Here is a 21,211-nt window from a genome sequence, read left to right as displayed (position 1 = left end):
TTCTTCTTTGAACTCCCTCACGCATCTACATATGCACATTTTTACAAACCTTTCAAGGTTGGAAATAAGTATGTGCTCTCTGCCCACCCTTTGAAAAACGAGACCAAAAACAAACATCTCCAATGTCCGTGGATGCTGTGGAATGTAAGAAAAGGGCTGGGAAGCCAAGAGTCCACCACACCCAATCCCTATGGGGGAAGCGGTTTGGAAGGAAAGTTCTTGCTTCTGGTTTCTAGGAGTCCTACAGAGCAACACATCAGCACCCTTCTCTCTTGTCTTACTTGGCTACCTTGCCCATTGCATGGCCCTGAGTCATGGTCCACGGAGGTACCTTGTGCCTCTTGCAGGTCCAGCCCACAAAACCCTCCTGAGAATCCTCTGCACCTCCCCTTCCCCATCTGCTGGATGGACACAGGGCACTTGGCAGAGGAATTGCTGGGTACACAAGATGGAAGGAGTCTCAGTGCCCACATCACCACACGGCTGACCTCCTGTCCCCTAGGAATCTCTGCACTGAGTTTGGAGTGAACCTGAAATCAACTGTCGGATGTTAAGCCACTGGGCTTTGGGACTGAGTTTGTTGCAGCAGCTTGTGTTACTGACCGGAATTACACAGTTGCTCCTCTCGCCTTGCAGATCTCAGTTGAAATGTTACCTCCCTGATTACCCAGTCTAAAGTTGCTACCAACGTAGTCTGGATCCTAACACACTATTTTAACTCACTGCACTAACCCTTAGCACGATCTGATATCCTAGTTTATTCACGGGTTTGTCTGTCTCCTGCCCTGGAAAGTAGGGTCCTCCACCCTAGATCTATCTTGTGTACTGTTGTAACCAGTGCTGAAAACGGTACCTGACATACAGCCAAAGCTCAGAAGTTGAATGAACTATACTGTGTCATGTCCCCAGTCATCCCTAATCTTAACAGGCATGGGATTCTGGTTAGCATCCCCTTTGGTCTCTCTTCAGATCATCTAGAGCAGTGCTCTGCTCAAACAGGCTGCAATATATAGGCAGTCCCCGGGGTTTCAAACGAGATCCGTTCCTAGCTGTGTCTTTAAGTCGAATTTGTAGGTAAGTTGAACAGGTGCATATGGTTCTTATTTAGCCTTACTTTAGTGCAAGAAAAGGCTCGACGCCTTTTCAATGATTTAAAAGCTGAGCGTGCAGCAAGTGAAGGTGATTGTGATGAAGAATTTGTTGTGAGTAGGGGTTGGTTCAATCATTCAAAGTGAGGGCAAACTGACATAACATTAAAGGGCAAGTACAAGTTGTAAGTCAGATGTATGTAACCCGGGGACTGCCTGTAAAAAGTTTAAATCAATGAACAAAGAACAGATGATGAATTCTTTTTTTCCAGTCAGGAAACAACTGGATTCAGATGCTTTGGGATAATGGGTTATGTTAGGTAGAGTCATAGCCAACTTATTCTTTATTTACTTCTCAGGCACCCTGCAGATCAAATATGACATACACTTTCAATCGCTCATCATTCACTCAAGAAAACTCATGGCACCGTGCTGGGCACTTCAGGGACACACTGGGGTTCAGTCCTCCTCTCCCCTCACCCACTCAGATTTTTACCCTTGCCCACATAGAAGTACACTTCCCTGTGACCAACCAATTCCCAGGGTGCTCCCCAAGAGAAGAGGAACTGCTAGTCTAAGTAAAATGGAGACACTGACTGGGCATGTTTCACTAGTGGGTGGGCTTGTGTAAAAATCATGGCCCCATACAGGTAGACCCCCAACTTACGACATATTCAAGTTACCACGAACTGCACTTATGACTTTTTTTTGGTACATCTTATTGTTAGTAATATGCACTGTATATAATGTTACAGCACATAATTTGCTGATGTTATCATTCTCAGATGTTCACTCACAGATGTTTAATTTTATGATTTACTGTTCAAAACACTGCTGTAAAGCAGACTGTGGCCTGATTTACAATGAAGTTGGTATCGGGAGTCATAATGGATAGGAAGTTGGGCAAAGTTCAACACTAACAACATATGACAATTGAACTGTGCACACGCCCAAACTTCATTGCAAACCAGGCATATAGTGTGATCTTATTCAGTGTTTTGTATCATAAGACGCATCAGTTGTTAATTTGAAATGAGTTATTTGACTTACTTCAGAACCGACTTACTACGGAGTTGTTGGAACCGAACCCTGTCATAAGTCAGGGACTACCTATCCTCCGTTTTGGGGTCCCTGGGTGGGGCAAGCAATTGGACGCTGGGCTACTAACTGAAAGACTGGCAATTTGAATCCATCCAGAGGTACACTGGAAGAAAGTCCTGGCAATCTGCTTCCAAAAGGTCACAGCCACTGAAAATCCTACGGAGTGCAGTTTTACTCTGAAACAGGTGGGGTCACCAGAATTTGGAATCTACCGGTTTAGTTTTTTTGGTTTCTGTACTGTTTCCTCTTCTCCACTTCCTGTCTTCCATGCAGTCGGTGTGCAAACAAAGACCTGGCCTCTGGACAAGCTGATCTCCTTGCCTAAACTTCCTGCATTCATCTGATAAGCCACTTGGGACACTTGGGCAGGCTGCTATCTTCAGCTGGAAAGCTGGGTAAGTGGACTTAGGGGCAGCTCCACACTCCTGGACTTCTGAGACTGAAGGAGAGTGGAATGGGAAGATGGAGGTCCTGAATACACAATACCTAACAGCGCTCACAAAAATCTGGTGAAGTTGATATAATCAGCCCCGTTTTTACAGATGAGGAAACTGAGGTTTGTACAACCAACCACCTCCCTTGTCTAACCCTAGTTCTATGGCCATTCAGACCACAGCCACAAGGCTCATCTTTTCTCAGTCACTGTCTCATCTTGCTGATAACATTCTTTGCAGACTGCTTGTTCTCTAGTTCTTCTTCCCTCATTCTTGGCCTCAATACCATGGTCTCAAATGGAATTCGGCTCCATTGAACCCTCTGATGCTCCCGAGAGCTGAGCCTCGTCTCTGAGCAAGGCAGGGGCAGCCTTTTTGGGACACGTTTTGAGCTGACACCTGGGCCCCACTCGGCCATCCCAAGCCATTCCTGACCTGCTCTTGCCTCTACTGTCTAGGCCTTAAGCTCTTCGCTGGGGCACAGGACTGTCTGCCTATGCCCCTGAGAGACGAATGACCAATGGATGGTGAGTGGAAATCACGGGACAGTGGCTGGGACGAGAGTACCATGACTCTTCTCCTCTAGGTAAACTGCAGCCAGGGGGAACAGCACCTACACCAACGCCAAGTGAGTAAATGAGTGTCTCACTCAACAAAACTAGCTGTGTTCCTGAAGACATTGTACAAATTGACCCATTTTAAATTTACTAGGGGGAGTTCACGGTGATGAATCCTTTTATGAATATAGAATCTTTCAGTAAAGAGAATTGCCACTGCATCTCTTCATGAACTTTCAATTTCTGAGTTCTGACCTCAGAGAAATAGTTGACACTAAATTTTGATCAAAGAACAAAAGTATAATCTAAGTTTTGTCACCCTAGTGAACCAGAATTTCAGCAATAATTGCCAACACTCATAGCACATCTCCCTCTCACACTGAGATGGTTCTAGATCTTTTACATCCATTTATCTTGTTCAATCCTTAGGCTAGGATAAGGAGAACACTATCATTATCCCAATTTAACATATAAAAGAAACGGAAACAAAGTGAGGTTAAGCAAATTGCCCAAGGCCAGTCTCACTAGCCCTGAAACACTGAAAGAATACATGTAGTCCTATTAAAGCAAGACATAAGGGGTCTCCAAGAAGCAGATGTATCATAACAGGACTCCTCATCATTCCTGTTTGAGAGGCTTCTTCAGGACCAAAGATGTCATCTGACCAGGGTTACCCCAACAGACTTACAGAGAATTAGAGTGAGAATTTCTCAGCAGTGGAGTGGAACCCGTGGAACCGTTGTGCGGTAACTTTGGTGAGGAAGGCAAAGAAGAATCCGTCATTTCCTCAATATCTGAATGAGAGGACGCCGACTTTGGAGATTTCTTCTTTCCGAAAGCTTGCTTGAAGGAGCTGCGTAACTGAATATACAAGACTGTCAGCCTGGCAGGGGCTGCAACCAATGCTTAGGCCTTGGCAAAACAGAGACATGCAGACAAAAGAGCAATTAATTCTCCCACGTTTTTCCCCCACCAGTGGAAAACGTTCCCAACAGCTCTCTTGAAACAGTGCATTAGGGAAGAAAAGTTATCTGGTGTGGACAGCTCAAAGGACTGGACCTGTGGTAACATTCCATGCCTACTCTTGGTTCAAGACTAGATGCCAACAGCAAGACAGAGCCTGGCTCAGCAGATGGATGTCAGGAAGATGAGATTACACAGCAACAAAGCAGGATGCCCAGACATGGTGACGGATGCGAACGAGGTTAGTCATATCAATGGATGGGTTAGCTTGGTATCTGAGATTAAAGTTGGTCTTGCTTACCTCATTGACCTGCCAGAGAAAATGCAAGCAAAAATGGGGAAGGGGAAGGAAAAAAGACAATTTTTAACAGAGAAAGCCACTGACAGGGAAAGCTTTGGACTTTTTAGACACAACATGGCTAATAACACCACACACAGAGGTTTCCAGTAGGAACATGAATCTTTAAAAGCGGTGGGGGCATCTCCCTCCATTATGAAAGGAAAGAAACAGTGGGTGGGGAAGCCCCCTACAAGCCAAATTCTTCCAGCTTCCCCTGTCTGGTTGAAATGACTGCCCTTTCCCCACTTCCTGCACTCCTCATCCTCTCTTCTCTTTGCAGTCATCACTCTGTCTTAATTTTTTTTTTTGGTGGGGGGAAGCATGTCTTTTTTTCTCAGCAATGGTACCTTCACTGCTTTATTGGTCCCAACATGGTTGTATACATATCCTGATATACCTACTTAGGAGTTCCTGCTAGCCTTGTATACACAAAAGATACAATAATAAGCAGGGAATTAGCCATCTCACTTGTTACTTAAGAAATGGATAGTTATTTTTAAGAAATTTATTAACTACATTGGGAAAAAGGAACTAGTATATCACAAATTCCCCAAACCATGAGATGGACCTGAAAATTTTAATAAGAACATAAGGAATAAAGTACAATGTCTTCTCTGAAAGCCAGGATAATAAGCATGCATTTTTCTAGACCACAAAATAATGCTTCGTCTTGAATAGAGGCCTTTTAAAAAGTAATTTCCCTTTTTTAAAGGTCTTTTTCCTTTTGAAAATATATTCTGGGGGGTCTTCTTAGCAATTGAGAATTCAGAAAACACGCCATTCTGAAAATTGATGAGATTTTTCTGCCATCAATGTCTTATCAATAACAAACCGCTCGTCCAGTTTGTGAGTGAATCTAGATCCCATTTCTCTCCAATTTCCTACTTTTGATCATATGTCCAGACAGTAGTCATAGAAATACAATAACTTGGCATGCAAGCCATCAACCTAAGTACTTGCCTCTACCTCTGGTAAAATGCCAGGTGGAAGAGGAGATTACAAAGATTAGACAGAATTAAACCTTGGGATTATCTGAGGAGGCAAATGATCCATTCTCCCTGATTTCACTGATAGCCAAGAGTTGTCTCAAAGCAAAATAAACAAGTTTTATTTCTTGAATCGAAGAAGATTGAAAACTGCTATTTTTCACAGGAAAAAATTCATCACTTTGATAATCAAATCAGACCATATTTATCAATAGTATAATTTATCAATAGAAACAGAACCATGAATTAATGCTGTTTAGTTATAGCAGATGAGTTGACTAAAAGCCATTAGTAGTTTAAAAAAATTAATCAGAACAACAAGAGGGTCATACTGATTGGCCTTTTAGTTTGTCTCCAATGCAAGTCATCAATAAACAAAATTGCTAAACCCTCAACTCTTCTATGACTAGACCTCGCCACCCATCCAAGATGACACAAAATGAATGAGATGTGTATGGAATGAATGAGGACATTACAGCTACTATGAAAACATGATCTTGGCAACACTGACAAATGGGACCCTTTGGACACTGGCCAACTCCTGATCAACTTGGGATATCCCTGCACTGAAGACAAGGAGCAGAACTTAAAAAAAAAATGGGGCAGAGAGGTAGGATTTTCCCAGGAGAGTGGGAAAAACTGTCCAAGACATCACTGTGAAGAAATTCAAATAGCTCATTGGGATTATGGAAACATAGAGACTAATCCTATCAAACGTTTTTGGGTACAACCCCTAGTTTTAGAAGCACTCACTAACTCATAACATCTACATCATGAAATTTTTATTTACAAGACATGGTCAAAAGATTTTCAGAGAAGGTTGGTTTGATGCTATCCTACGCAATTATGTCAATAAATAGGCAAAGATTATGATTAACTATGAGATATGGTATGGTTAACTATGGTTAACTTGTGACTTAAAAAAAAAATATTTTGGAACTAACTAAACTAAGAAGAATACACTTAAAAAAGAATATCTTTGTTCTACTATCTAAAACTCTGTGGCCAACATTTAACAAGGAAGAAATGACATTTATGTGAAATGAAAGATCAGTATTTCACATAAAGTCTCATGAAACAGAAAAACTACAAGGTGGTGGTTATTTTATAAATCCTAGTGTTTGGCTGAGGACAGCATTAATTTTCAGAAAAATCTATCCACAAACCATTTCCTTGCATCTATTCCCAAAGGCCTATGTTCTGAAATTAAGGGCTCCCCTGGGCTTTCTCTGGGATCCTTCAGAAACACTGGTTCTGAGGCTGACTCAGTCAGTACCAAGAGAGTCTTTGGATGTACACTTACCCAGTTCTTTCTCTTCTTTTTCTTTGAATCACTCTCTATGTTGCTGCCCACACTGGAGTGGCTGGTGGCGCTGTTGATGCTGGAGACGCTGTCAGAAGAGTGCTGCCTGCGGATGCGGAGGTCTGCAGCCTGGGAGGTACCGTTTCCTGGAGAGCAGAGGCAGGGTATCAGCAGCTGCTGACTTGAACCATGCCTCTGTCCCAGGGAATGACCCTTAAATTCACACACCCAGGACTACAGGGTATTTTCCCCTGAGATATTACCTTTTGTTTACTTGGTTTTAAGATCCTTCAGGAGGTGGGTGCTATGCCCTTTTCTGTCAATTAAATGAGGTCTCTCTCTCAATCCCCACTTTGCAAAACCGAAGTCAGGGGAGGCTTAGAGAGAATCAGCCCCCAAACCAGCTATTAGGCCTTGATATCGTTGTTAGCTGCCATCGAGTCAATTCTGACTCATGGCGACCTCATGTGCTTCAGAGTAGAACTGTGCTCCATAAGGTTTTCAAGGATGTGACCTTTTGGAAGGATATTGCAAGGCCTATCTTCCTAAGCACCTCTGGGTAGGTTCTTAACCACCAATCTTTTAGCTAGTAGTCAAGTGTTTAACTGTTTGCACCACCCAGGGACTCCTTCTTAAGCCTTAAACCCTGCTGCCATCAGGTCGATTCTGACTCGTAGTGACCCTATAGGATGGAGTAGAAACTGCCCCGTAGGGTTTCCATGGAACGGCTGGTGGATTCGAACTGCTGAACTTTTGGTTAGCAGCTGAACTCTTAACCACTGCGCCACCAGTACTAAAATGATCTTTGTTGAGTTGTAGCAACAGTCACCTCTGTCGTTAGTTCCTCTCTCCCTTGCTGTCTGTCCTCCTACTGCACCAGCCTTCTTGCAGCCCCCTGAAAATGCCAAACTCATCTCACCACAGGGCCCTCACACATGCTAGTCCCTCTGCCTGAATGCTCCTTTCCGTCTACTCTGTCTGGACTATCCTTGCTAATCCTTCCCATTTCAACTCTATCATCACTTTTTCAGGAGGCCTGACATCTAAAATGACACTGATACCAGAAATAAAGTTTACAGATAGTTTTCCTCATGAGCACAGAACTATACCGACAGCCTAGTTTTTAAGGGCACTGGTTGCAGAGTCAAATATGTTTGGGTTCCAGCCCCACCTTTGCTACTTACAACTCTGTATGGCCTTAGGCAAGTGACTCTGGTCTCTAATAAAACTCAGTGTTCTCATCAACAATGATAAGGTTGTTGTTGAAAGGAAACGAGATAATTAAATGTTTAAAACACTTACCATAATGTTTAGAACATAGCAAGTGTTCCATAAATGTTAACTATTACTATTCTATTACTCTTAATATCATTATGGCAAGAGGTAAGTCACCCACATGCCCATATTTTTTTCTCCCTGAATACAAGTAAAAATACACAAGGGAAAAGCAATTCACTCAGAAATATCTTCCTGGATAAATAAGAGATGAACTCATTTCAGTTTACCCAATAACAACATCAAAGTATCAAAGTGTTGATGGAGTTAAGGGCTGTGAAACACTTTAACACACATCAGAGAAGAGGATGAGCTGGAATTGCCATGTGCAGAGGCCAGAAGTAACCAGATTAAAAGTGTTTGCCTGACCAACTGACTAGAAGTCGGACCTTCTAGTATGGAAGTTGCATCATATGTCATGGGGGGAGGGCTCCTAAGGGCAGGCAGGTGGTTTGTCTGAAGGCTGTTTCTGTGACTTTACCTTTGCAGTTGAGCTCTGGGGTGTTAATTACTCCGTTAATGGCAGCCTGGGCAGCTGCGTTCTGTTTCTTAAGCAGCTCAATGGTTTTTCTTAACTCATTCAGTTCTGAGTCCTGTGGAACAGAAAAAAACACTGGTAATCTTAAAATCATTCTGTACAGAGAATGAAGAACAATTTAGCTCCAACCAAGGAGAGTGGAGAATGAAGGAGGTCAACAAAACCTCTGTCTTATACGTGAAGCTGGATCAATTTTCAATGGGCATAAATGAGCACATGAAAGTAGTAAGAACTCTTTACAATTAAATTCTAATAGTTGAAGAAGTATACTAAAATCTATACAATTATCTGAAGTGAAAGAGAGTACTATTTTTCAGTTTATTGTTAACTCTAAGCAGGGAGGAAAAAAAAGCATCCTTTCTGCCTTGCCTTTTGCTCAGCCGTCATGGTCAAACTCTGGAGCCTGATTGTCATGTTTCCAAGACTCTGTTCAAAGGCTGCCACCAGGTGAGCCTGGAGGGGAAAGACAGAGCCATGGGTTACACTACCTTGCAACGCAAGAGTGCCTAAAAGGTGCTGGATCTTAAAGACTGAAATTGAAATCCTTATCAGGGGTACTTGATCTATCCCCTTCTTCTACTTCTTCAGCCTCCTCTTGAATCCCACTCCCATCACTCTTTGGGATCCAGTTGCTCTAGCCTTTTGCTTCCTCATATACCCTGTGCTCCTTCCTACCTTATGGCCTTTGTAAATGCTTTTCCATCTGCCTGGAATGCTCTTCCCCTACACTCCTCCTTGCCCAACTAACTTTTACACGGCGTTCTCAAGAGATCTCAGCTCCTGCCTCCATGACAACCCTGCGCTGGGTAGGTTCCTTCATATTCACTTTCATAAGCACATTGTACTTCTGATATGTGCTTTGTGGTATCACAGTTAAAGATACATGGAGTCCTGTGATTGTTGACTTTTGTCTGTCTCCTGTACTACATCGTAGGACGAACTTCTGCTCATGGTAGAGGCTCAGATTGAACATATCTGTAGAATGAATGACCAAAGGGGTTTCAGATTGTGCCTGTTATCATCCTAGTTAATAAAAAGCCACTGCAAGCAAGGCCCATCTGCTACCTCCTTGAGAAAACCTTTCCCAGGTTCCCCACGGAGTTAGGATTTTCCCAGGCTACCCCGCACTTTTACACACCTCTTCTAGAACAGCATCAGATGTGCCATTATTTTATATATTATTAAGAAAGAAAAAAATGCTACCAATTATAATTAAAAGGTGCATCCAGTTTTTAGAGATGTTAAAATGTTAAAAAAAAAAAAAAAAGTGTATTTCAGAATTGAGAAATACGGTGTTTTCTTGCCTGCACTCTTCTCTGTGATCCTCCTCTTTAAGGGTAACATGTACTTTTGTGTCCTAGCACGACGCCTCTGCCTGGGACACAGAGTAATAGTGAAATGTTGGTAGACTGAATAAGGATCCTGATATTATTGTTAAAACCAAGACTAAAGAATGGGCATTTTCTCAAACAGTTGTTCTAAGAAATTTTTAGAAATCAAATTGAGAGATTCATTAGACTGCCAAGATATTCTAACTTCCAAACTCTATTTATATAAATGGGATCATGGAATATCCCGTAGTTAGAGGCATTTAAGCAGCAGACCAGCTGGAACACTAGTTGGTGGACAGTTGATGAGGTTTGAGACCATGTCTGTCTTGCCCACCCTTGTATCCCCAGTGCTGGCACAAAGTAGCCACTCAATAAATGTGTGGTAGGATGAGTGAATGAAGGACTGAAGAGAAAATGTGGCACAAGGAAGGAGCCCTGGTGGCACAATGGTTAAGCACTCAGCTGCTAACCAAAAAGTTGGTGGTTCAAACCCACCCAGCAGCTCCGTGGGAAAAAGACCTGGTGACCTGCTCCTGTAATGATTACAGCCTAGAAAACCCTTCGGGGCAGTTCTACTCAGTTACATGGGGTCGCTATGCATCTGAATCAACTCCATGGCATCCAACAACAATAACGGCACTAGGAAGGGAACAGGATTTAGAGTTAGAGGGCCTCAGTTCTAATCCTTTGATTATCCACAATTCTGAGCAAATCATCTAATCCTATTGGCTTCAGTTTCTTCATCTATAACATGGGGACAATATTGTTCTCCCCAGATTACTATGGGCATTAAATGAACTAATATAGGTGAAAATTTTCTATAAACTAGTAAGGAATTGCCTAACACAGGAATGAATGGGCGATGAGCGGGAAAGGAAGAGGTCTGGGAATATGAAAGTGACAAAATAAATCATAAAAGGAGATGTGTTACTGAAAACACAGGTATAGGGAGATCAAGAGAAGGTCCTAGGGAAAAGGTGGGTAGATACAAGAGGGCTACAGAAGGGATAGGAAGAAGAACCAGCAGAGGACACGTGAGAGAAGTCTTGGGAGAAGTGAGATTTGATCGTGCTGTAAAATTCTAGAGGAAAAGATGATTGATGACATAGCAGAGAATAAGGGTGGGATAAGAACAGCAGGGGAGAGGCCTTTGCCCTGGGCTGTGAGGAGGCTCAGTGGACAATTTCAATTTAAGGAGAGATTTGAGGAGTGAATCAGAGGCCTCCGTTCCTAGACTTCATCAAACAGGGATAGTTGAGGGTAAGCTACTTCTAGGATCAACTGTTGAATCTTTTGTCCAACAGCCATAGAAGTTGGCAGGGAGCAGGACCACATGTAATAGAAATGTTGAATGGAAGAGCTATTTTCTTTCTGAATGCACATTCTCTCCCTACAAAAAATTGAGAAAATGCCCCTGCATTTTAAAATAAAGAGATAAGCCTTAGTTTGTCCTGCAGAACGTGGCAAAACCAAACAACTGAAGACAGTCACATAGTAGTAAAGGAAACAGGCCAGTGCATGGAAATCTAAAAGAATGACTACTATTCCTTGAATTTGGAAAAAAAAAAAAAAAAAGACGAAGACTTTTAAATGACTAAATTTCTATTTATTTCAATTCTGTGCTTGGCTGCCACCCATGATTCTATTTGGGCATCCATATTTCCTATTCAGTTAAAAGCAAAAACAAAAACCTGACCCCACGAAGACTGTTATTGAGGAAGTGTTTTTGCAGGCTCAAAGAGAAACCACATTTGCTCTGAAGAGCCAGTTCATAGCAGAGGGTCTCATTTTGCTGGCAAACCCAAGGACTATTTTTGTGTCATGAGCTCAACTATGAAAATAGGGGCCGGGGAGGCCATTCCGAGTCTGGTTCAGAGCCACACAACGACCTTCTCATCAATCACCATTCTCACATTCCAAGGGAAAACAAACAGGAGTGGTATAAAAACACCCAGCGAAGGTGGCTTTGAGTAGTTTGTCCTAGAAAAACAAACACAGCTTGGCATGTGAGAAAGATGGCAGACAATAAAACATGCTAGCCCTGCCTGTGGTGTGTGGTAAGACTAAATATTTACTTTAAAACAATACTGGATTCAATGGCTTTTGTGAGGAGCAAAAACACACTTTTGGAATAACGTAAGGGATCTTACTGACCCTTCTGGAATAAAGAATGGCGTTCCAAGTGGCCCTGGTGGCAGTGCTAGGTCACTGCAGGAATTAACCCATGCTCATTTATAAGCAGATTAATGGCTATTTGTTGATTAAGAAGGGGGCTATGATTCTTAACTAGGAAGGTATTTTAGAATCACTTGGGAGGGGGTTGGTGTCAAGCCTCAAATGTCCGGACTTCACCTAGCAGACCCCAGCTCAGTGGGCTGGGATTGGTCCTGGATGTTAATGTACACATCTGGTTACTCAGATGAAGCATCTACCCATAGAAGAATACCTCTGCCGTTTTTTTGGAGGGGATCAAAGCCTCAAAATTCACTTCTCACATCAATTCCTGATATGCTTTCGGTAGCATTACCGGCAGGGGAAGAGATAAAGAAAATAAAGGATTGTAAAACACGCAGGGGCTAAGTATGTTAGGGTTTTCAAAAAAAAAAAAAAATCAGAGTTCCAGAAATGTAGGAGACCTCAGCAGACTGAACAATAGTGATAGCAGCTACCAATTATTGAACTTGTAACTAAGGTCAAGCTCTGTGTTACTCAAACCAAGCCCACTGCCTTCCAGTCGATTCCGCCTCATAGCGATCCCATATGACAGAGTAAATCTGTCCCATGGGGTTTCCAAGGCTGTAATGTTTACAGAAGCAGACTGCCACATCTTTCTCCCACAGAGCAGCTGGTGGGTTCCAACTGCTGACCTTTTGGTTAGCAGCTGAGTATTTAACCACTGCGCCACCAGGTCTCCTTCCTTGAGTGGACTCAGGAAACTGGGAATTGACCAGTTTCCATTGAGTCGATTCCGTCTCATGGTGACCCCATGTGTGTCAGAGTAGAACTGTACTCCAAAGGGTTTTCAATGGCTGATTTTTTGGAAGTAGACTGGCAGGCCTTTCTTCTGAGGTACTTATAGGTAGACTCAAACCTCCAACCTTTTGGTTAGCTACCAAGCATGTTAACCATTTACAGCAGCCAAGGACTCCTAATCTGGGAACCACCTGGGTAAAAATTCCAGGTAAATGACCGATTCTTGAGTACTAACTCCACTTCCTGGTTAAAGGAAGACAACTTTTTAAAGTCGCTTTCCAATTTAACAAAACTGAGAAGTTAAGCAGGTTGGTTTATGACAGAAGCTCACACAAATTTATCTGTGTAGTCTGAGATTGGGCAGTGTACTGCTGGGTAGGAAGCCTGGCCTCAGAGCCTCTCAGCATCTTCCAATACCTTAAGCTCCACCTTCTGAGCTTCAGCCCTCACCTGTCACAGCTCTGCAGAGGGCTGCTTTATAGACTTCGGCCTCCACTGTGACCCCCTGAACCCAGTCTCCACACCACTATCCGGAACCTTTCTAAAGAGCAATCTGACCACCTCACTGCTCTGCTTAAAACTCACTGATAGGTCTCCACTAACTTCAGGATAAATTCCAAACCCTCAGTCTACAACTAGACACGCTGCAATCTGACCCCCGCCTTTCTTCAATGCCTCCTACTTCCTCCTCCTCTCCACCCTACCTCTCTCCCCACATCTAAGCTCTACATTTTAATTACAGTGAGCCACTTAGAGTTTCTAAATGCACCAAAATCTTTCACCTTGGGACTTTGCACAAACTCTTCTCTTTGATTAGAATGATAGAATGCTGTCCTCCCCGTGCATCCTTCCTCCACATAGTATCCATCCAGAGTCCACTCAGATGTCACCTCCTCTGGTAAGCCTTCCTGACCCCCTCCCCAGAGACTGAGTTATGTACTCCTCCTATATATTCCCACAGCCTCCTCCCTTTATCTCTATCATAACAGTTATCACGTTGTAGCAAAATTGCTTGTTTTGTCTATCTGCTGTACCAGCAACTGAATGCTAAGATAACAGTGACTGTGCTTGCTTTGCTGTTGAACCCACAACGCCCAGGGCATAGCTGGCACTCCAACAGTTACTGAATTCAATGCTGGTTGGCAGTGCCTCCTAAACACGTAATCCTGTATATTATAATTACAGAGCAGCTGGCTGTTTATTGTGGAGACCTGGATTTCTTTCTTTCTTTTTTAAACCTTTCTTCTCCCCACCCCCAATCAAATTTTCAAACTGATCACATGACAATCCTGAGAGGTATTACCATCTCCTCATTTTACAGAGAAGCTATATTTATAGCCTCTGAGGTTAAAAAACTTGCCCAAAGTCACCGAGCCAGACATTCAGTGTCAGCGCTGACATTCACACCTGATTCCAAAGCCCATGTTCTTTTTATTACACTGCTGCTTCTACGATGTTCAGGGTCAGGAGGCCTTCAGGTAACATTCGGAGCAGCAGTGGCTTCAGGCAGATGGCTACGGCCTTTGTGTCTGTACTCACATTTGCTGTCAGCTGGGTGGTCAGTGCTGAAACCTTTTCCTGGGAGGCATCCAGCTCCCGCCGCAATTTGCGAATCTAAAGACGACAAGGGTCAGAGTTACTTGCTTTGCGAGTCCGTCCCAGGTTGAGCTGGGTAATAAAACACGATGTTAGTGAGAGAAGAAATCCAGTTAGTAAACTATTCCTTACCTCTGACTGGCATTTTTCCTCTGGCTGTAAAGAAAACAGAAGGAACATTAGACCCACTGAGGAAGAAACTACAGTGTAGTCCAACCCATGGAGAATCCATATTTGGGCACTGACTGCCATCTCCTCTACTCTATTTCTCTAGACAAACTGGTTTAATTATTTGCCCAATCAGAAAGGGCTAAAATACAAACAGCATATCATAATAAGAATTCCAAGGAATTACAGCAACACCTTCAATTATTTCTTTGTAAGGAGCCACCCTACCTCCATGTGGAGATAGGATGGTAATAGGGTAAGGGGCTTATGAGAAGGTATGTGATGAGGTATGTGATAATTTTTTAGTATAAGTATGTCCCATGCTCTGTCCTATAGGGTCACGATTAAGTGAGAATCAACTCAACGGCAGTGGGTTAAGTCCCATGAGATATTGGGAACATACTTATTCTAAAAAATTATTTGTTGCTGATCTGAATTTCAAATATAATTTGAAGTTCCATATTTTATGTGGTAACTCTAGCTGGAGGTTGGGAGGTACTGTTCATAGCAGTTTATCCTCATTTTATCCCTCCCTCCAATCTCTCTAGGAAACTGTAGCAAGAGCAGTGGCCCCCAAAGTGAGGGTGGCTGGGAGTCCCCATCAGCCAGCCTGGTGACTCTCCAGATTGTTAGGATACATGTGGCCTTTGCCTTCCTGATGCCCTACCTCAAGTCCCCCAATTACCTGTGTCCCTGAGGAGTAGGGGCAAAGCCTGTGGCCCCTCTTATTGACCAAGCCTTCTACGCTGGGCCCTATGTCTGTGATGACACAGGCACGTGCCAGCCTGAGACTACAGACTCCCTCTGTTCTCCCATAGGGGAAACCTGCGTGGGTGGGGGAAAACCTGCTGCAGAGGGAACTGTTCTTTCCCTCTCCTTGGGTTCCCACTGGGGCCCATAAAAGAGGAACCCATCTCTCCTTCCTGGAAATGTTGGAAGTGTTCCTGCCCTTCTCAACATTCCACCACCTGCACTTCAGGGTGGAAGAGCAACTTGGAAACCAGGTAGGTGAGTGCAAATCAGTAAGGATCCTATTTTGTCCTTGGGGCCTTGCTGTGTGTCCTAATCCAATTTTACTAATGATAAAACCATTGTTTTTTAAAAATCAGCACCTGGCTCTAGTGCCTACTTCTCCATTAGTTCAAATGCAGAGGGGTATGATTAATTAGACCCCACAGACCCCACACCCATTGGCTGGGTGGCTGCTTCCTGACTGACCTCCCCCTTCACCCCCTTTTCCCCACTGCCCTCACTCTTAATCCTGCCCAAGAGCTCCCTCCTCCTTCCAGGCTGGCTCCTAATAATAGTAATTTTTAAGAACACCGGGGCCAAATAATTTAACCCTTGCAGTAACCCCGTAAAGTAAGTTGTTTGTATTCTTTCTGAGGCTCAGAGAGGGTAGGTATCTAGCCTAAGCTCACACAGCTAGACAAGCTCATCAAATGTTTTCAGAAGAAGATTAGGACAGATATCCTCAGGGTTCACTTTTCCCTCCCAGATAATATTCATCCATCTTTTTCAGTACATTCATCCATCTGCCTGTCAAATATTTACTGATTTCCTACTACGTGCCAGGCATTGTTTTAAGAACCCAGGATACGGCTGTGAGCAAGACCGAGTTCTTGACCTCATGTTGCTTATATAACTAGCATTTACTGAGTGCTTACCATGTGCCAGAGATTATTGCAAGTACTTTGCACTCAATATTCATTTAATCCTCGAAATAACCTTCTGAGTAGGTAGTAATATGATTGCTCTCTGTTTTGCAGATGAAACAAAGGTACAAAGAGGTTAAATCACATGGTCATAGCTGGTAAGTGGTGGAGCTGGGATTGGATCCAAGGCAGTCTGGCTCCAGACCCTATGAGCTTAACCAGCGTATTCTTCTGCTCTTTTATGATAGCCACATTTTCATGGAGGCTTTCTAGAAATAAAGCCCCTGACTTCTGAGTCTGATCCACAGGAAACAAACTGACAGAGTGTCACAGCTATCTAACATTTGGGAAGACGGTGGAGGCCTATTAGCAGGCTGAACCATCCACACAGGACCAGTCCTGCTTCTAAACATCTCTATTAACAGGCTTTAACAGTCCTTCCCCAAGCTGCTGCCACTGTCTGTCACTATCCAGCCTAAGCTCACACAGCTGGACATCTCATCAAACCTTTCCAGAAGATTGGGATAGATATTCTCCTGTCTCTTGGGTTGGGCGCTCATTCTCAACAACAGCTTGGAGAAACCAGGTGTTTTGCATCTTGCCCCCAGGTGTTGCTGCTCTTCTGTACATGTGGGAAGCCCCACGTGAAGTGACTGAACTACCATTCAGCAGCTCTCCTGGGAACTCAACTGCGCCTCCCTACCAACCAAGAAAGCAAATCTGATGCCAGATGTGGCCTCTTAGATTTTCTTGACTCCAAGGGCTGGCCATGACTTCTCCATGACAGTTTAACATCATGTTGCCTTTTCTTTCATTTGTAATTAAAATTACAGGCAAATTTCAGGCAGAAGGAGCATTCTTGAATATCCAAGAATTGTAGGGTTTTTAGGAGTTCCTGGGTGGCATAATGGTTAAGAGCTCGACTACCAGCTGAAAGTGAAAGGTTGGTGGTTCAAACCCACCCAAAGGCACCTTGGAAGACAGGCTTGACGATGTGCTTCTGAAAGGTCACAGCCTTAAAAACCCTACGGAGCAGTTTTACTTTGTACACATGGGAAAGCAATGGGTCGGAATCGTCTCAATGGCAACTAACAATACAGCATAGAATTTTTAGGAAAAGAACTTATTGTTATCCAGTAAGAAGATTTAAAACTCTCAGCTGTTAAACAGGCTCTTTGGTCTGGGCCTATGGCAACTTAAGATACTCGAAAGAGCCTCCTTTTAGACATCAGAATAGAACTGTACTGTTTATCTTAACATTTACAAAGGCACCTGAGCATTTGTTTCAGAATTTCATCAAGTTGCTAATAACAGATAAGGGACCACAAATCAGTTCTTGGTGATGTCAGTCTAGCCAGACTTGCAGTTTTCCTTGGAATTAGCAGACCCCTCCTAGTATGAAAATATTCAAATGTTAGACTATTTTAAAAATTCTGCAAAAGGGACCTATGTCCTTAGAGAAGGCAAATGTAAGGACTGTGAAAGGGAACCTCTGACTCTGTGACTTCTGAGGCATCAGGGGTTTAGGGATCTCAAAGTCCCTGACACAGGGAGTGAAACTGAGAAACACCCAGAATAATGAGGTGATTTGTCCAAAATCATACAGTCAGAAAAATCTAAGATTAGACTTCAGGTCTGTTGCTATCCAGATGAACATGGAATTAAAAATTATTACTATTAGGTTTTTGGTAATTTGTGGATTTATATCAACTCAGAAAGGACAATTTCAAATTTCATGCAAACACCAGCTTCATGTCCACACACCCAGAACAACAGCTACTGGAGTAGAAGCCTTTCACTGCACGACCTTCCAGTGGCTAGCATGAGGGGGTGCCCAGGAATTGTACACGATGGTTTCTTATATCTGAATACTTACAGATGGAGACACTCATGCTCTTTCTCTCCAAGGCTGGCTGATGCAGGCCAGCCTCCCATTTTTCACCCTTTTGAAAAGGGTTCTCTCTGTGTTGAGAGGAAACCCCGGGAATGCCACTAGGAAAACATGGGGCTCGGGCACTGAAGTGTCTGCTGTGGCTGTTCTGCATCGACCCCACGAAACTGCAAAGCTCCACATCTCTAGGTGCCCGTGGCGCCTTCAGCTTCCTCTTGCAGCAGCTCTTTTCTCTACCTAAACCGTATCTTCAGCTCTTAGCCTAGAGCCTGGACTACACATGGCGCCAGTAAATAATATTGAATAAATGAATTTAGTTTTGGAAGTACCATTCCTGGTACCCACATTCCAGAGTTTCTTTCTAGAAGAACTTAGCTTATCCACTGGCTGACAGCTGGAGAGCCATCTCTACACTTTCTTAACAGACAATAGCTTAAATAACCCCTTCCCAAGGATATTATATAGAAGGCCTTTAAAATGAAAGCCAGACAAGATGTCCAGCTAAGGAAAGAGGTATTTTGGAGTTGGAGGGGCAGGATGGGAAGGAGTGTAAGAGAGTGTTTCTAGAACCTTTGAATCAGACCATGTCAGCAATCACTGAAGTCTGTTTGCTTGCTATAGGTCTAAGAAAGAACAATCAGAACTTGTTCTCTTTAACTTGCTTCTGGGATGTCCTCTTACCTGCAAGGGACTATGTACAGTTTGTCCTTTCATATAGCCCAGAAACATGGTATTATTTTTTTTTAAAAAAGGAATTATTAAAACACCTTGTTTCCATAGAATTAAGGCTAAAGAATTTGTGATTCACAATAACAACATGCTTTTTTTCCTGTAGGTATTCTAGATCTAAAGTTTTTGAGATAAGTATTTATAAGTGTATAGCTATAAAAACTAAGTAAGACTAAACAAATCCAGTACTACACTTGATTATATTTGGCTTTTGTTTAATAATCCTCTCATTGATGACAGCTACTAACACTTACTGAGTACTTACTTGGTGCTTTAGATGTATAATTTCATTTAAACTAATTTTTCTGAACATCTACTATGTGCTAGGCACTGTTCTAGACACTAGGAATAAAAACAGAAAGAAGTCTTTCTCATCAAGGAGTTTATACTGTAGTCAAATGTAATCCTTATAACATTTAATCCTCATTACAACTCTATAAGGTACCCATTGCCATCGAGTCGATTCTGACTCATAGGGACCCTACAGGACAGAGTAGAACTGCCCCATAGGTTTCTAAGGCTGTAATCTTTATGGAAGCAGACTGCCACATCTTCCTCCCGTGCAGCGGCTGCTAGGTTCGAACCGCCAATCTTTTCGGCTAGCAGCTGAGCAATTAACCACTGTGCCACCAGGGCTCCTTGCCTATACGGTAAAGACTGCTATTCTTTCTACTTTACAGATAATGAAACTGAGGCACACAAAGGATTAAAAAGTTGCTCAAGGCCTTTTTTTTCCAAATCTACCAGCAGGCGGCCAAGTCTTCTCACACATTCCAACCAGTCATCACCCAATGAGCAAAGCTGCTTAAACAAAGCAGCCAGTTTTTAATTTATTAGTAGGCACATTATAATCAATAGCTGTCTGTGAAGTTCAAATCTTCTTCTCTAGTTAACTGATCCCCTTATAACGGAAATGTTCTCTATAAGAGAAATGCCTATATCTGATTCTTGAGACGCTTGATAAAGGAACCCCAGCCAAATGACATTTCTTTATACTCACTGTAGAATAAATTGATGATGTGCTGGAAACCAAGGAGAGTGAGGATCCATGAACTATAAAAAGAAGAAAAGGTGAATTGCACAGCTAGCTGCTATACGAAGCCAGAAAGAGGAGGAGGAAATCAGCATGATAGGACACTACCAGGCTGAGACCTTAACACGGAACAACTTAATCTCGCCTTGATTCAACCCTTCCTGTTTGATGACAGATCAGTGCCAAATAAGGAAAAGTTTGCTAAGGGAGTCACTTTCCTATTATCATATTTTTTTCCTATAACCTTCTAAACACTTTTTTCTTGACTATCAAAATAATACGTGATCACTGAATAAAAATTTTCGATTACAGAGAAGTGTTAAAAAGCACACTCACCACCATAACCTGCATGACTCATAATTCCATTACCCAGAGGCAACCTGTTACTGTTTCAGCATATTTTATTCCAGTCTTTTAAACAATATATTCTTTTAGGGTTGAGACTGTGCTGCATATATATTTTATACCCTACTAGCATCTGTTACTTGTATGTGGAGAAAAAAATGAGCTGACTATTTTGAACATAAGAGGCTACATTAGCCACAGTAACTTCTTTCTAGACAACCATGTAGCAGAACATTAGTTTAGAAACCACATTCACTAAAATAGATTCTTCATTTGATTCCATTATGTCTACAAAGTGACAAGAAAGTGGTGTCCTCTTTTCTGTTTGTGACTTACACATTTGGATTCAGAGTTATTCTCAGCATCCCCTTCAGCACGCCCTCCTGCCCCCAGCCAGTGGTGATATTTTACTATTTGTTCTCATGTAATTTTAAAGAATGATCTTTCCCAGGACAGAGTATTCTGGCTGCCTTCTCTGTGTGGAATCCAGGTTCTTCAATGACATTTTCTTTGTAATCTATTGGCAATTTGTTTGAAGACAAATACGTTCCCATAGAAAAACAATATCATTTATAAAAGCCCCTAGAAAAAATAAAATACTTAGGAATAAATCTAACCAGGGATGTAAAAGACGTGTACAAAGAAAACTACAAAACACTACTGCAAGAAATCAAAAGAGAACTACATAAATGGAAAAGCATACCATGCTCATAGATAGGTAGACTCAACATTGTGAAAATGTCAATTCTATCCAAAGCAATCTACAAATGCAATGCAATCCCAATCCAAATACCAATGGCATTCTTTAAAGAGATGGAAAAACTAATCACTAACTTTATATGGAAAGGGAAGAAGCACCGGATAAGTAAAGTACTATTGAAGAAGAAAGTAGGAGGACTCGTACT

At 42.5% G+C, this 21,211-nt stretch overlaps 1 protein-coding gene across 4 annotated transcripts in view; it reads right to left on the bottom strand.

The window, feature by feature from the left end:
- The window catches only part of NAV2 (neuron navigator 2), an 852,675-nt gene that overhangs the window by 30,921 nt on the left and 800,543 nt on the right, over window positions 1-21,211 (bottom strand). For 3 of the 4 annotated variants that reach the window (XM_004369713.1, XM_004369712.1, XM_004369714.1), the window contains 7 exons: window positions 19,929-19,981; window positions 14,618-14,641; window positions 14,429-14,503; window positions 8,955-9,038; window positions 8,529-8,640; window positions 6,773-6,918; window positions 3,869-4,041 (listed from right to left, as the gene is read on the bottom strand). In XM_004369713.1, the coding sequence (XP_004369770.1) occupies window positions 3,869-4,041; window positions 6,773-6,918; window positions 8,529-8,640; window positions 8,955-9,038; window positions 14,429-14,503; window positions 14,618-14,641; window positions 19,929-19,981 (667 nt within the window). Of the gene's footprint in view, window positions 1-3,868; window positions 4,042-4,444; window positions 4,454-6,772; window positions 6,919-8,528; window positions 8,641-8,954; window positions 9,039-14,428; window positions 14,504-14,617; window positions 14,642-19,928; window positions 19,982-21,211 lie in introns of all 4 variants that reach the window. The other variant, XM_004369711.1, reaches the window with a different exon arrangement.

Source organism: Trichechus manatus, unplaced genomic scaffold (genome assembly GCF_000243295.1).
Source record: "Trichechus manatus latirostris isolate Lorelei unplaced genomic scaffold, TriManLat1.0 scaffold00006, whole genome shotgun sequence".
In the NCBI taxonomy this organism is placed as follows: Eukaryota; Metazoa; Chordata; class Mammalia; order Sirenia; family Trichechidae; genus Trichechus; species Trichechus manatus.
The sequence above is the reverse complement of the archived record's forward strand: the minus strand, read 5'-3'. Positions and strand labels throughout refer to the sequence as shown.